The sequence below is a fragment of the Daldinia decipiens genome, assembly GCF_022478715.1.
Source record: "Daldinia decipiens strain CBS 113046 unplaced genomic scaffold F4813scaffold_37, whole genome shotgun sequence".
NCBI classification, from domain to species: Eukaryota; Fungi; Ascomycota; class Sordariomycetes; order Xylariales; family Hypoxylaceae; genus Daldinia; species Daldinia decipiens.
Window position 1 is genome coordinate 272,893 of NW_026054580.1, and position 16,389 is coordinate 289,281.

Here is a 16,389-nt window from a genome sequence, read left to right on the forward strand (position 1 = left end):
TTTTATTCGGTATTGACTTCAACTTTTTTTCTTCTTCTCTTTTCAAGCGCTTAGCTGTATGTCGCTGTATGTCCATTAATGGAAGAAATAAAATAAGCAAATAAACAGCGGTTATATACGGATTACGTGCGTATTAATACTAAGATGCCGGCATCTGTGGCGGACGTAGCCGCTGCATCCGTGTCTGAGTCGGACGATCAAATATTGGACTCGTCGTCGTCGTCGTCGTCGTTGTCGCGGCACCAGGCTATGTCCGATGGAAGCGAGCCTGGATCGGAAGCAGAATCCGACTCGCTTGACAGTGCGTCTTCTCGTAAGAGACGCAAGCTATCCGCAGAGTTAATTCCCGCTGCTGCCGAACTAGGTACATCATCCATAAACGTACCCTCCAGGATCAAGCGGAAGAGTGCCGGCGCTGGGCAGACCAAACCGTCAGAAAGCTTATTAGCAACGGCTGTCCCTGTCCCTGTGAATACACCCATTGTTGCCCCTGTGGACCGTCATACGACTTTCGAGTCTCTGAGCTTGAAGCCATGGCTCGTCCAGTCTCTTGTCAATATGGCAATCAAACGGCCGACAGGCATCCAGAAAGCCTGTATCCCTGAAATTCTCAAGGGTAGAGACTGTATTGGAACGAGCAGGACAGGTTCAGGAAAGACAGTTGCCTTCGCTGCACCAATATTGCAGAAGTGGTCTGAGGACCCAAGTTCTATCTACGCGGTAGTACTAACAGCTACCCGAGAGTTAGCCTTGCAAATCTATGAGCAGTTCAAGGCGATATCTTCACCCCAATCCCTGAAGATAATACTAATCACCGGAGGATCTGATATGCGTCCACAAGCCATTGCTCTCGCCCAGAGACCTCATGTGGTAATCGCCACCCCGGGTCGATTAGCAGACCACATCAACTCTTCCGGCGAGGATACCATAGCTGGCTTGCGGAGGGTTAAATTCGTGGTACTTGATGAGGCGGATAGATTACTAGCAGCAGGTGGTCCTGGGAGCATGTTACCCGACATCGAAGAATGCCTAGGAGTCCTTCCACCCTCGAGCGAGAGACAGACGCTTCTGTTTACCGCTACAATCACTCCAGAGGTACGTGCGTTGAAAGATATGCCGCCAAAACCTGGGAAAGAGTCGGCTTTCGTGTGTGAGGTCGATACGCAGAAGCTTGCCGTCCCGACCACTTTACATCAGATGTACATCCAAGTCAACGTTACTCACAAGGAGTATTATCTGCATGCTTTCCTCCTGACTGAAGCCAATGTTGAGAAGTCACTCATCATCTTCTGCAACCGAACCTCGACGGCAGAGTACCTCCACCATCTGTTGCGGTTATTAGATCATCGCGTTACATCTCTTCATTCTAGACTACAACAGCGTCAACGCGTGGATAACCTAGGACGGTTCCGGGCATCAGCAGCACGAATCCTCGTCGCTACGGATGTCGCCTCGAGAGGTCTGGATATTCCAGAAGTCAGTCTCGTAGTGAATTACGACGTCCCTCAGAACCCCGATGACTACATTCACCGTGTGGGACGTACGGCTCGAGCGGGGAGGAAGGGCGATGCGGTTACTTTTATCGGGCAGAGGGACGTAGAGCGCATTCACGCCATAGAAACCCGTACTGGTAAGGAATTAGAGAAATGGGATGAGGAAGGCGTCAACCTTGAGAGCAGGTTTATCCGTGATCATATGAAGGAAGTGGGTGAGAAGAAGAGGGAAGCTTTGTTGAATATCGAAGAGCATCGGGAAGTTGGTGGAAAGAGAAAGCGAAAGAAGTTGCGACTCGAGTAGTCGTCATATTCAGAAAATCGAAGCAGAGTTAACCATCTAATTTATAAAACTTGCTTACATCCGTGTATCACCGTTATGTTGTTACGCGCGCATAGAATATCTCGCATCTTAAGACTAAGTGTAGCTATGCTAACTTGATTTGATGTTGCTGACACTCACTAGAACTAACTAAGCTTCCCCCTTTACTATGTCGACACATACCTATAGGGAGAGTCGTCACTCGCTATCAATAGAAATATCCTTCAACAACTTACAACCTTATTAGATTAAGGGGGGTACGTTCACTCCAGTCTCCAGTGGTAGCAGGTCTATTACAACATAGCATAGGCATCTGTGAAGCGTTCAAAAAATCAGCATAAGTCATCATCATCATCGTCTTCACCCCTTTAACAAGTACTTCGGGTTTTAATAAAGCAATTAACCTAGGTGATTGTGAGATATCTAAGGCACACGTGTTCAATCTAAGAAGCGCACGAGTATCATTAAATTAGTTATATGAATTTCATACTTGCCATTTACTTCATATCACCGATCAGGGGGTATGCCTCATACTCGGGACCGAGCTGCCTAAACGTCATGATAAACGGCTCCAAGACGGGACGAAGCGACCCGCCTCTCGGTGAGTAAACAATAGGCTACTAGGTCAGCGGGCGGACATGTCGTTGACGCGGGAACCGGCTCGGGGCGGGGTTTTGGAATGACCTGGCCTGGAGTCAAAGCACAACCGGGCATTACAGAAAGGGGTCCGGGTTTAAGATTATTAGGTACATACGTCTAATGCTGCACGGACAATGGACGGTTTACGATTTGCCCCTATTGCGTTGCGATGTTCTGGTTTGCTTGGCAAGCACGGGCGTTGAAGAGATTTACCTACGTTCGCTACATACGCTACGTACATACATACGAGGATGTTTCGATACGTTGGATTGCTGCGCTGGTTATGTATCTGTGTATCTAAACTGTCTGCTCGTGCCATCCATGTCGTAGCTGTACTATGTAAGGTACATACATACATACCAGACAGTGTCTCAAAACCCAAGCCCATAACCACAACCGCAGCGAGTAAACATCTAGGTATGTATCTGTATTGTACAATACGTACCGTAGGCGAGGTACCTACATAGGTAATACCTACTGGAGTCCATCGGCGACCACGGAATGGCGCACCCAGTAGTTTCCTGCGGCTGGAACCCGGGGGCTTGGGTCTGAGGGGGAGAGCTGCCGCTGCTAGTGGTTGGGCTGCATCTGTCAATGCGGTGATTCCGCGGGACCTTGCCGCGCTACCATGGCTACGGGATATACACTACACTACATACCGTACACTAGGTATACTAACCTGGGCTTGTCGGTGAAACCCCTGGGGCTGTCCGTGCGCGAAGATAGGTACATACGCATTCGTGCGAAAGAGGCGGATATTGCTTTTCTCCCTTACTTGTTTACTTCCAGCATATTGCCTACGTACGGAATACCTACACTACTACCTACTACGTACGATGGCTGGTCTAGTGGATGCGGCATATGAGCCGGTATATACACACGCTAGGCTGGGCTAATTGGTTGTAGGTAGGTATGTGCATACCGCACGGTTATCCGTGCTGAGACCTTCTCTTCTTCTTCTAGGCGTCAACGAGATGAGACTTTGAAGTCTAGACTGCAGAGCATGGACGCGGAAACTCGCACCATGGCGTTGACTTGCCTACCTACTTCATTTGCTCCCGCCTCGTACCAGAGCGAGTCCCTGGACCGCACCGGCTGGACTTGCTGCATTGGTTCGTTCTGACGAAGCCCCCTTCTTCGAATCTCGCGGAAGGAAATTGCCGACTACCTACCTACCTAACCTAGCGCAGATAGTCTGAGCGTTAGGGCTTAGGAAATGTCGTGGGCTGGAAGACGTTTAGATGACATGTTTTATGGGATACGATTGTATGTTATGTATGTATGTATGTATGTATGTATGTATGTATGTATGTGAGACGTGTCCCTCCTTAAGCGTTTCCGGAGAAGCGTTTGAGGCTTATGGGGGTGAGCATTCTTCATGCATGGAAGATTCTTTCTAGAAGGAGTTGCTGATGGATCCTTTCGAACCCGAGGACTTGGGCTTGGAACGGCTTAGAGGTATGTGATATGATTAATCGGCCCTGGGCTGATCTCGCAGACTCTTGCCCATCTTTCGGTCGCCAGCAAGCCTTATTTCTTACTGCGTTCAGGAATACCTACCTAATTAATACCAGCAGCGCGGACGAAGGTTCTCATTGGGTGGTGCGGGCAAGGGAATGTATTGCGTGGCTTACACCCCTCGAGTGATTTGTCAATGGGGGAAGCCCTACCCTTTTTTTCAGGGTTTTGACGGGACAGCTTCGTTGGCTAAGCACCGTGGAGGATTGTTTCATCGTATTCTTATTAGTTATGCTACGGACCTGGGCTGATGAGATGCGTAGATAAGGACAAGCTTTTGAGTCTTCTACGAGATTATCAGATAGGTAGTCCTAGGGATCGCTGCTTGCTTCATTACATACAGGTAGGGGTGGATTCATAGCAATTATGATGTGTTCAGGGACCAGAGCATCATAGCTCTCAACCCCTGTCTATAATAAGCTTAACCAGTGCCAGTCAACCATTGGGACTGTCTTGTCTGTCCCTTGGGTACGGCAATACCGCGCTATGTACATACGAGCAGCAATCTCCTACGCTAGGTATTCAGAATTCGAACAGCTCGATTATTATACACTGTACCTACATGAAGATAGGTACCATGATGTACAAAGTAGCCCGTAGGTCTCCGGGACGATGGAGCCGTGATCGACGTTGTTACCTATGTACGAGGATACATATCTGCACATGAAATATGATAGAATTCCCAAAACAGCAGATGTGTCTCAGATGCATATAATGCATTGCTATTCAATGTCCGCTACTCTGACATAAGAAAGACGATGAACCGGTGGGACATGCCGTATGAGGAATTAGGAGACAATACTAAGGGAAACTAGCTACTATAAACATACTAAGCTTGGGCTCCTACGACATGCTTAATATCGATAGAATCTCAGCAGGATGAGGTCAAGAGATGCGAACCGAATGCAAACTTCATATGCTTGTTCTGTGGACTCTATCCACTCGTAGGGCCGGAGCCGGCGCCCCAGGGTTGTGGATGAGGTCCGGCAGTGGACGGCACGATCTATCTCGGAGTGCGAATATATTTCTCAGCCCTTCTCGAAGCATCAAAGAACAATTTGAAATTATTGCTTACATCTATCCTCTCATTGATTACAGTCTGCATACGGCAGGCCCATAGTCCCATTTGTCAATCTGCTACCTACTACGAGCAGGATAGTTAGTGCCCGCAATTTACTTACAGCTGCCGGATGTGTAATCATTGTGATTATATATCAAAGAAGCGCTTACATCTCTTCGCTAGCACGGCTGCTATTGTCCTAGGTTACATAGTTAGCGAGGTGCTTAATAAAGAAGAAACACTACCTGCCTAGTCGAGCATGCTACATACATACATATCACGCGTGCGTCGCAGGGTCCTGAGTGGTGTGTGAATCCCTGTCTCTCTCGTCTAGCCACGTGCGAAGAGACAGGGGGACCTAGCATGACCCCCATGCCCCTCATCCCATTCTCTCTCGCTACCTACATACGTATAGAGGTAGCAGTGATGATATGGGAGTGGACAAGGTACCTAGGGCTAGGGCTGCGAGATATGAGTTCTTCCCCAGTAGAAAATCAATAGATTATCTGATAATGCGGCGCAGCGTATACCCTTCAAAGATTCCCGCTATCTATCTCCCATGTCCTAGATCCCGAGGCGCTTAGGCTCGGATCGCGATCTCCAACGCTGTTGCGAGCTTATTACCGCGAGGCGCATACTAGATCGGCGTTGGGAAAAGGTGAGGCGTGCGTACGAGCGTGGATAATGAGAACGGTAATTTCTGGCCCGTTGTCACACGAAGGAGTTGGAAAACCACGAGGGCTTGTCGTCGATCGTGGAGCAGGCTCTCGGCTGTATGGAAAGCCGGCGAGGCTGCGGTTACGGTTGCGTCAGAAGGAGCTCATGTACACCACCCATTCCATCATACATGTCAGCTCCCTCTGTATTGAATAGGAGTGTAGCAACCGTGTGTACAAGCCTTTATTCCCCCCCAGCTTCCATCTTTGTGGCGGCAGACTCCATAGCAAATAGCTATATTACCTAGGTTAGTTCATCTCATCTCATAGTATCCCCACAACCCAAATTGGAATTGGAATTGTTGGTGAGGGTGTGGCAGCTGATGTCAGAGGGGAAATTGGACTGCCGAGTTGTGCGATTGGGGTTGCAACGCAGGGACCGTGGATGCCACGTTTTTCTTGTGCCAAAAGGAGGGTTGCACATACAAATCCTTCGCGTCCTCCTTCGCCAATAAGCGCCGTATGTTGCGTTGGTACCTGCAATGTTGACTAGTACACATAGAGGCGAAGGATTCGAGGTATCCTCTCGTTCTAGTGCTGCTACCTATAGTAGTAGTTATGCTGGAGACCGACTGACCGCGCCTGTGCGAGAAAGGGGAAGCAGATATCTATAATTGTACCCCTCGGGAACGAGCAGAGGGTAGATGCGAGTAGCCCCTTTCGGAAGGACTTCATATTAGTCTACATACTTGCATAGCTTGCCCGCATAGACGTACAAGGCTGTGGCCCTCACACAGAGTAAATTGGGTAACATTGACGAGTTAGCTGTTGTATCAGATCCGCGCATCGATTGACCAATGCTGCGAGTTGACTGGCCAGTTCGTCTCCAGCTCGAAGCAGCACTTTCACGTAAGCGGAGTCTCCTGTAGATCCCACCACGTGTATGCATGCGAGAGAAGCCGTCTGGAAGGTCTTCTGGAAGACTGAAGTACGAGCGGGTATTGTTCTCTGCAACCCTACCTAAACACGTAGCATTTTTCTATAGATTAATTTAGACCATGCATATCAGTCCCTGAGCGCTCAACCAATAGGTCTATGAGGAGAATTTCTTTCGCAATGCTCCTTGACTTTGTTGTTCGATGGTACGCTACCGGATGAGGATGTCTCCGAATGGTTCGTTAAATTACTCTGTTATGGGGATATCAGAGAGAGTGGGCTAATTCCGACCCGGTCCCGTTTCTCCATAAGGACTCGGATCTTGATCTCGCGGCACCGAGCTACCCCATCTCGGAAGGATTATTTGTCCTTGGCAGGAACAGGAAGTATTGCGCCGCACAATGCTGATTAGGGCATAATACTGATTACCTACCTAGGTACTGGACATACTAACTGTTTAGTCCGCCAAAGTGCAAATCCTACGCAGGCTGCTATCTGTGAGTTGAGGGGGCCAAAAACCGATATAGCTTGTCGTCATACTTCTTTCTAGTCGTCGTAGCAACAACGCCTTATAATACGAGGTCGTTTGGACTAGCCTAGACAATCTGGGGTTTAATCTCTAAGTAGGCTAGAAAATTGTATTGGTCCAGATGAACGACTCGTACGAGAAATAAGGACTTTAAGATTGCAAAGCCGCAGAATGCCAATGTCAAGAGATCTTGGCTAAGATAACATCGTTACGTTACCAATGACGCCAATCAACCAATTGCTCCCGCTCTATGAATCCCGACTCCCGACTTGTCCTTATGAGGTTGGGCTAAGCGAAAGGCGGCATTGGCAAACCCTGTAAGGAGAATTAGTATTGATTCAGCTGAACGGAGATCCTGGGGAAAAGTAAACTTCCGGTAGTGTAGTAACCGAATCATTTCAACAGGATCTAGGTATGTAGACGGGAGTGACCTCCTTGGAGGCCCTACATAGGTAGGTATGTACGTTAGGTACATATACAAAGGACATGACTTACATAATAATGTAATCTCAGCCCTACAACAATACCCCTGCACTTTTGACAAATACATACCATACCTACATACGCCGTATTAAGTGAGGTATGAGGTGCGAGGTACATAAAGTACCTAGATACCTAGCCTAACTTTGTTTTACGGGGCTAGGCTGATATATGTAAGCTGACAGGGGCTAGCTAAGGCTTTTTGAGTTGCATTAGATTCCATCGTTCATCATTTCATAACTTATTCTGGATGTACTGTACTTTTTTTCTACCATGCTCTCCACACGGTCGTTTCGAATTCGCAAATCAGTCAATCAAGGCCAAGCATAAAAGAAATGTCAGCGTCGCATCGACAGAATTGGAAATCTTCTAGAAGCGATTTATGATGTATGATGTCGCATCAAAGTACAATGCAGCTGTATTAATATTATGCAAGCATGTCTCGAACAAAGGACCTCGATACCCAATTAGATCGAGTATACCATTCATCTCTCCCTTGAGATGTAACGTCGAAAACAAAAGAACAATATCACTTTACCGTGTTTGTCATCCTGACGCGAAAGTCTCACCGTTGCTATGTAGTCGACGGGCGTAACAAAGGTTACGACGCAAGTGCGCAAACGGGTGTGCCTGAATCCCTCGTGACATAGCACTCATGGTGCGCCTAGGGTATAGCTGCGTTGCATTCGTCTTTGCAAACTGCGCCATGTGGACAACGGGCGATCCCATATGAATCAACTGGGGAGAGACCGCTTGTATCGTCTCGATCGCCTCGATCGCGAGACCTTACCGAGCGTGATAAGAAACTGCTTTACCTGCTACCATCACCGCATGTGTTGTATAGGTGCCTTACGTTAGGTAGGTATGCAACTTGGCGACCGACGGACGCCCAACAGCCTCAAAAGACCTAATTGATTCTCTTGCGGATGTCACGGGATGGTGGCCTTATGACGGACCCGAGATACGGAGTATATGAAAAAGTATCGGGTTTGGCAGTTAAAAGAAATGTTCCCAAAACTCCGATATATTCCTTGCCGAGTCCTGTGACGAAACATCCTTGTGACGACTGATTAGATTGCAACAGCATACCTTGTAGTGCACCTTGTAGTGCACCTTGTATATAGTGCTTGTAGTGCTTGTATTAAATTACCGCGCTTTGTTGTTTTGCGGATTTGTCATTTTATGCAAGGAGGCTTTGCTAATTGCATGTCGTCATTGATATTGGGCCGATATTTGAATTTCAACCTATTAACCTACGATTGTTGTTATGCATGTGCTTTAGTGATCGATTCTATATCTTGCGCTTGTGCGCGGAGATTTGCGGATTTGGGGGGTTCACCGAAAGGGCACATCAGCATTGACGAGGGAAGAGTCAGAGATTGTGGTGATTGTCGATGAAGAATTTTTATTGTGCCGCTGCGTTGCGAATGCGAGAGAAATCATGACGAAAATCCTCATTTACCTACTACCAGGCTGCCAGGTGGATGAATCATACTAGTTAGCGATCATGGATGCTGTTAGTAGGAGGTAGTAGGAGGTAGTAGGAGGTAGTAGGCAACCTGATAAAATAGCTCCGGAGGTTCGATCCGAATCTTGTATCCGACTCGGCGTTATGAGTTATGCCTTTCAAAGACTATTCCTTGTACGGATCCGTCGTTGGTAATTATTAATCGCTACTAGGCAAACTTCTTTTCCCCAGACCCGACTATTCCATCCTTACCGGTAGATCGCCGGATTATGTGTGCATGTATTGTTTGTATGTATTGTATTGTTCATGTATTGTTCAGCAATCCCGACACAGATCCGATTCGTAAGCAACCTTTCGAACACGGTCTATAATACTCATTATAGTACTCATTAGTAACACGTAGAATGTTATAATGATCAATTGAGAGTTAGCGTATTGCATCAATCTGACTCTTGTGCGGGCATGTTACAATATGATAGATAATATGACAATACGATAATATGTTGCAACGATAGTGTTGAGTTGTGCAATAAAATAGTACCTACCATTTTGATGTCATAGTTATGAACGGGTTGTTCAGGAACCGTCAATCCTAGATTCTTGTAAGCGGACGGATTGGAAAGCGAAAGCGAGCTCTTTAACGAATATACGGTACATACTACCTAAGCTACAGGTAGATAGCATGAGAGTTCGTAATACGTGCGGTGTCACGGCAGAGCCACAATCCGGTCAGCAGTCAATTCCCGACTTTCCAGGTGGACAGGTAACTTCAATATAAGACCTTAGCATACGCAGATACGGTCGCATTCCATCCCTGTCTGTCCTCCCGTTCGCAAAATGACTAACTTGGTTGCTCTTGCTTGTCTCCGATGACCGATGACCGATGACCGATGATCGATGACCTAACGGCAGCACGTACATAGTAGCATAGTAGCATAGTAGCATATAGACGGACGGAGGTAAAGGAGAAAAAAACCCCTACGGAAACGGGCTTATGACTTAAGCAAGCTTTAGGAGCGGTCGGCGATGTTAGGTAAGTTAGGTAATTGCGAATCGATATCTTGTGCAAGTAGCCTAGGCTCTTGGCCCGACTCGCACGCATACATAAGTGTAGGCACATCGGTGGGAGCGGTACGGGTACTTTTGTTGCGGTGAAGGAGCAACTTACGTGCATCGCGCAGTTCTCGCATTTGCATAAGAGCGACAGGGGTAGATTGACGCTGCCTGCACGGTCTTTGTATGTACATGTACTGTTGTACATGCATGGGTGTAGGTAAGGTTCCAAGGTTCCAAGGCTCCAAGGCTCCAAGGCTTAATGTTGTCAAGTACCGTACCTTGGTACGTACCTCTTGTACATATGTACCTAATGTATCTACCATAGTACAACCTAGAATCATTGATCGTAAGGCCAAGTCAATTATAAATGTACCTAACCTAATGTAAAGCAACCGGGGCCTTGTACTGCCACGCGCGCCCATTACGAATGATCCGAACCCCCCGCCAATCCGTTTAAGCCCGAGGGATCAAAAGTCCATCCGTAACCCCATCGTGGCATAGGTAGGCATTTATTACAACTCGATACGTTTGTACACCTATCGTTTGGAAAAACGAGCACCCATACGTCTAGTCAGCGGACATTACAAAAGAAGCTCTTGTTCCCCCATCCCGTCTTCGTCCCGGCCAACCCAGCTCGAACTCTTATCTATACATAAGACTCGACATCCCGGAACCCTAAAGGCAAACAATATCAAGTCAAAGCAAAGCAAAGCAACGCAAAGCAAAGCAACGCAACGCAGCGCAAGGACCATTAATCTATCCATAACTAGCAAATATACCAAGAACGTATCAAGGACGTATTCTAATAGCTCGAGATCTCGAGATCGTGGCACGGTCCAGATTCAATATTACCTGTCTGCAGCACAGTGGTTGAACTTGGTTTGGCTAGATATTACGCAGATATTACAACAGGCACGGCGCCCTTCCAACGCAACACTCTCAACTCCACACCGCAAGCCTCGAAATTCCACAACAGCGGTCGGTAGGGTACACGTACCTTGGTACCATTGTATCTTTGTATCTGGTAAGGTACCACACCCCGGTCGCTCCATCCACCCAACGCGGACAACTATTAAGCCCCACACCCCTGTCGAAAAAGTTCAAACCATCGCAACTGAACATAAAAGACAAGGACTCGCTGTTTGGTCATTGCTTTTGCCCTTGGCCGGAAATCGGTGCCTGACTCACACAACACAACAAAAAAATCATAATTGCTACCTATTGCACCATATCTGCGGCAGAGACGCATATCAACATAACATAATACAAAATGGTTTCAGCAACCTCACCGTCTCCTTTCCACTCCCCTACTCACTCTTCCTACCCGCAAACTACACCGTCACCACTGCCGAGGAAGAAGATCATGTCCGTCACACAGACATACTTCCTCGCCCACAAGGCACGGGCTAAGCTGTCTAACGAGGCTGCCCGCCCCGACCACAACCTCCGACTACTCGTTGGTCACGCCAACCTACTAGACTCCTTGATGCTCGATCTTGCCGAGGCCGAGCGGGAACAAGAGAGCTGGTTCAACCAATCCGTCCGGGGAGCCACGCCTAAGGCTGAAGAGAGGCACGTACAATGGGCCGACAACGTGGCCGCGGAGGACGACTGGGAGGCGGACTCGTCCGATTCGGACAGCGACAGTGACGAGGAGGACGAGGACGTAGAGATGGCAGACGCATTGCCGCTACAACGGATAGCTTCTCGCACGGTACTACCACCGGCATCTCCCCAATTACATCTAATGGATGAGGATGAGGATGAGGACGACTTCGAGGACGATGACGAAGACTACGACGCTTTATCCCTTACTCGATCACCATCCCCCTTTATAACATCACCACCCGAGCTCGAGCACGACTCGGACTCATCAGAAGACGAGGCAATGCCCCCGTCGCCGCCAGCGGCATCAATACCTACATTCTCAGAGAAGCAGAGGGAGAGCACAGTCACAACCAAGTACCTGGACTCGAGACAAGAGGACGAAGAGGACAACAAGAACGACTTCTACAGCGAAGGATACTACCTGCCGCCGCGAAATACAGCACGAATAGTATCTACGATATCGGTGTATTAGGAACAGGAATAGGAACGTTGTATCACCTCTTCTCCTTGGTCTTCATAATTGCATCAGCATAGGGTCTGGTTCCACATAGTGTGCTTTATTCATCTGCATCTGGGCGGCGTTTTAAAATACCAATAGCGGCGTGGCATTTTACAAGCGCAAGCGACTTCATTTGATCGATTTCCTTTTCTGTCTCACTCTCTATGGTATTATGAGGAGGAGGATAGTATCGGGTATTACCGCGGCAGCCTAGAAACCAGGCTTGGCTTTTTTAGCGGGAGGGAGATGTCACCGCTCACAAGTTATTTTTTCTATTGGACGATGGAGGATTATCGGAAGAGTGTTACCGAAAGCGGTAACCATTTTGGCTACAAGCGGGGGCTTGCTTCGCTCCCTGGTTTTCAACCCACGCAAATCATATATTTTTTGCGCACATATCGGGTTTGGATCTCAAAGGTTGAGTGGAACACGAAAGGCTCTCGCTGCATCTAAATCTCATTTACATAGCGAAGGCTAAGAACAGCTTGCACATGCAAGCCATAGCCCATCAATCAAAATAAAACATAATTAGTCAACCTCTATAATTCCTCAACGTGCTAGTGACTGATTGCCTCGTGAACAAGCCTCATCACATTATCACATTTTCCTATGTGCATAGGTAGTTATATTGACAGGTGTACAGTGATTATCTGATTGATTGATTGATTGATCCAATCCAAAACCCGAGCGCAGATCATTTGTTGAGTCATGTGCTATGGAATTCGTGGATACGTAGGTACGAGATGCGCGCCGCGGCGTCCGCGATATCGGTAATACAAGACTTGAGTTGTTATCACGTTTGAGATGCCGAGGTGGGAGCGGATATTATTACTAACCGGTCGAACCTCTCCTAGTAATCGAATCCTAAAGAATTGTCTTCTTCCTTACTAACTATTATTTATTATTATGTATTCACTAGGTATTATTATTCCTTCTACAAAAAATCGACTCGGTGCGAAGATAAACCCCGCCTTAGTGCCGGACCCCGAGCCTCGCCAGGTCTGGAGCCCAAAGCCAACTAACCTAGCTTATTTAATCTCGAAAAGCCCGAGATGAACGAAACCCTGAGCTTGTCACGACAAAGGAATTTAGTAGAATATGAAAGGCGTCACTTGGACATGTTTAGCGAAACATGCCGGGTTCGTAAGGCATGGCCCCCCCTTGGACCCCAGGTTGGGAACAGAGACATGGGGGGGGGAGGTATGTAGGTAGGCATGTATAATAGAAAGGGGAAATTAGCTAAGCATTAAATCCATAAAGTCCGATTTGTGCCGGAATGAGGATATTGATCATTGGAACAAAAAAAAAAGGTCTTAGGTTTGCCTAAGTTGGATTAGCTACAGGGGTACGCACGTAAAGGAACTGAAGTGCAAGGAAGCTCTCGCTTACCCTAGTCGGTCCCTTGCTATGAGGTAGGTAATTACTCACCCTCACCACCAGGCAGTAGGTAGGCAAAGCTAGACAAGGCTCTCCCTTCCGGCTGGTGATTACCAGCGACTTGGCGTATTTCTCGTAGGTTAGGTAGGTACTCTTTTGTGTATGACAAGGGAACGTGCACAAGAGCGCGATTATGTAATGCAGTAAGTGACCTTGATATGTACTCGGGTCGTCGGGTGATTATCTTAGATCCACCGACCTAAATACCGTGGTCTAAACTAAATCAGGTCTAGCTTGCACTTTTTAAATCTATGTCAAGTCGCAAAATACCGTCGAGACTTGACTTTTCCAGTCCCAACCGTCTGGGTTTCCCGCAACGGGTGGAGGACTAAGAGCCAGCGGCCGTTAATCGTCCAATCAACTTCTGCCGCGATTTTCAGGCGGACCTTCGTTTGGGGGCTGAGCTGTCTGTGACACCTCCCCACAATCTCGTTTACCGTCCTGGCTGAAAGATGAAAAAATAAAAAATAAAACAAGAACTATAGATTTTCTTTTGTCATTTTCTTTTCGTGAAGCGTCGGCGATGACTAGGTTTAGCTATCAGCTAGTCTAGCATTTCCGAATCTACAAGTCATGGTTTATCCGCGGATCACTTGATAGGTACCTCATCGTACGAAGCGCGGAGCACGGGGCACGGGGCAAGGGGCACGGAGCACTCGACTTGTGCTCAATCTCCCCTTTCGGACGCTACGTTGTTTCTTACTTTTTTGCATTTGCAGGGTCTAGATCTCCTGAACGGCGACGAAAATGACGGGTATCTACCTATGTAATAGGCAATTCGGAGAAGTACCGTTTAGGCCAGAGAGAGACAATAACAAGGAGATAAAGATAAAGGGTATGTACATACATGATAGGTAGGTATGTATATGATGGACCCCTACTAAATCTAATATCTCGAACGGAAATGCTTTCCTCGCATCCGGCTGGGGACGAATAAGCTGTCAGGAGCCAGCCCTACACTCTACACTCTACACTCTACACCCTACACCGTCAAGAACCGCCCGTCTGGGAACAATGTCATCTTGGGAACTGTTTAGCGAAGAGGCGTCAATATGGTTGCCCTATCAATTCTGGCAAACGCGAAAGGAAGCCGTCTGACGCGTTGCGATTGCAATAGCTCAATCTCTGTCCTCCCTAAAGGGGAAATGCAGCGGAGAAGCGCGAACTCATTCATGACGATGCTATGCTGAGATAATATATGATACATATGATACATACATATGTAGCTCGCTGCGGTCGAGAGAAAGGTCGTCTCAACGCACGGCCGCGCCTTAACCCTTAACCACCACCCCTGCTCTCCCGCATACTAGGTAACCCAAATCTGCGGTCAGCTTCAACGCCTGTCACCGCTCTCTCCATAGATGGGGCGACGGTTTAGGGAGATGGCCAGTCATGGCGGTTGACTGTCGTTACTGTCGCCGCAGGTTGGGTTTCATCCAAGTTTTCTACTGGTTCCCCTTTGTCGATTATCATGACCGTGCATGTTCTATGCTGCCCGTGGAAGAGAGATACTGCTTCTTCCCGCTAAGACCAATTTACAATATATTGATCCGCTACATAGTGTACCGACCTAATGTAGGCAGGTGAGATGGTGAACAAGGTGCTTTTTTATTGTCTGCTTTCAAACCCCGACTTTACAGACTCAAATCACGATATCAACAATGCCGCAGCCTTTCGCCGTCTCAACATGCGAACATATGATTTTGGACTTGTCCATGTCGCACTCGTAGGTATTACACGTTGTATAATATGTATGATTAGAGTACTGTCATTATGATCACCATCAGACAGACCACCACTATCGGTAGACTGTAATCGCCGATATGACATTATGATAGAATTCTGACTGTATGACAGACAGATTACCTATGTATCTCGCGAATTGCCCATTGAGCAACTGTCGCACACCTCGGTATCTGATGTTCAAGGTCGCGCTTTGAATCAGATGGCAATATAATTGCGCATAGTCTCAATTATACGGAATCTAGCCTAATGATTTGTTAGGTACTTACTTATATCAGTACCTATGCAAGAAGAGATATGCAATTAATCAACGGCCCCCCGAGACAAACCCCTAAGGGAGATCTTCCCGTGATCCATATGTAGATCACCTCTTGGATGAAACATGTCTAGAAACATGTCTAGAGCATTCGGTGAAGATATTGCCAATTGTGCTATTGCGAACTTGAGAATTAGGCTTGGCTGGGGTTCGGACCATGTACTACGGATACGTGATCGATACGATACCTACGTGATACGTATGTATGCTATGTGTCTGTCTGTCTAGTACATAGTATACTTGCCTATATAATAGTTACCTAGGTAGGCCTACACAGCTTATATTGTGTACATGAGGGTTAGGTTAAGTTAGAGCAAGGCAGGTTAAGTTAAGTTAGGTTAAGTTAATAGACGGCTCGTGGACGTGCTACATACCTACGATGAATCGCCTTACCCCTAGCCGACAAAGCGAAGCAGGTTTATAAGTCAAGTTAGTCATCTTGCCATCGCCGCGCACCTATCCACTCGTCGACCGCCAGAACGTAGAGGGGCCCATTGCGGAGCAGCCACACAAACGGCCTGGTTTGGCTGCTAGCCTACGTAGAGGAGCGGTGAGGCTTTGCGAATTGGCGGGACACGACGGTAGCAAGGAGGGGACCGTCGGCGGGGAAAGCGACGCTGATTCATCGG

General features: G+C 47.6%; 2 protein-coding genes across 2 annotated transcripts; both read left to right on the plus strand.

Moving 5' to 3' along the window:
* Positions 1-249: 249 nt before the first annotated feature.
* On the plus strand, positions 250-1,797 carry F4813DRAFT_370977 (DEAD-domain-containing protein; the record flags this gene model as incomplete). The annotated part of the gene is made up of 1 exon (XM_049244568.1): positions 250-1,797. The coding sequence occupies one exon, from the start codon at positions 250-252 to the stop codon at positions 1,795-1,797; it is 1,548 nt and encodes a 515-aa protein (XP_049096419.1).
* A 9,328-nt stretch (positions 1,798-11,125) lies between these two features.
* On the plus strand, positions 11,126-12,374 carry F4813DRAFT_209596 (uncharacterized protein). Its single transcript, XM_049239640.1, has 2 exons — positions 11,126-11,186; positions 11,285-12,374. Exon 2 carries the CDS (start codon positions 11,428-11,430, stop codon positions 12,235-12,237), a length of 810 nt encoding a protein of 269 aa, XP_049096420.1. The 5' UTR covers positions 11,126-11,186; positions 11,285-11,427; the 3' UTR covers positions 12,238-12,374.
* Positions 12,375-16,389: the final 4,015 nt, after the last annotated feature.

What these genes read in the sequence shown, in the direction of transcription:
- F4813DRAFT_209596 (XM_049239640.1), top strand. Translation starts at nt 11,428, where the DNA reads ATGGTTTCAGCAACCTCACCGTCTCCTTTCCACTCCCCTACTCACTCT.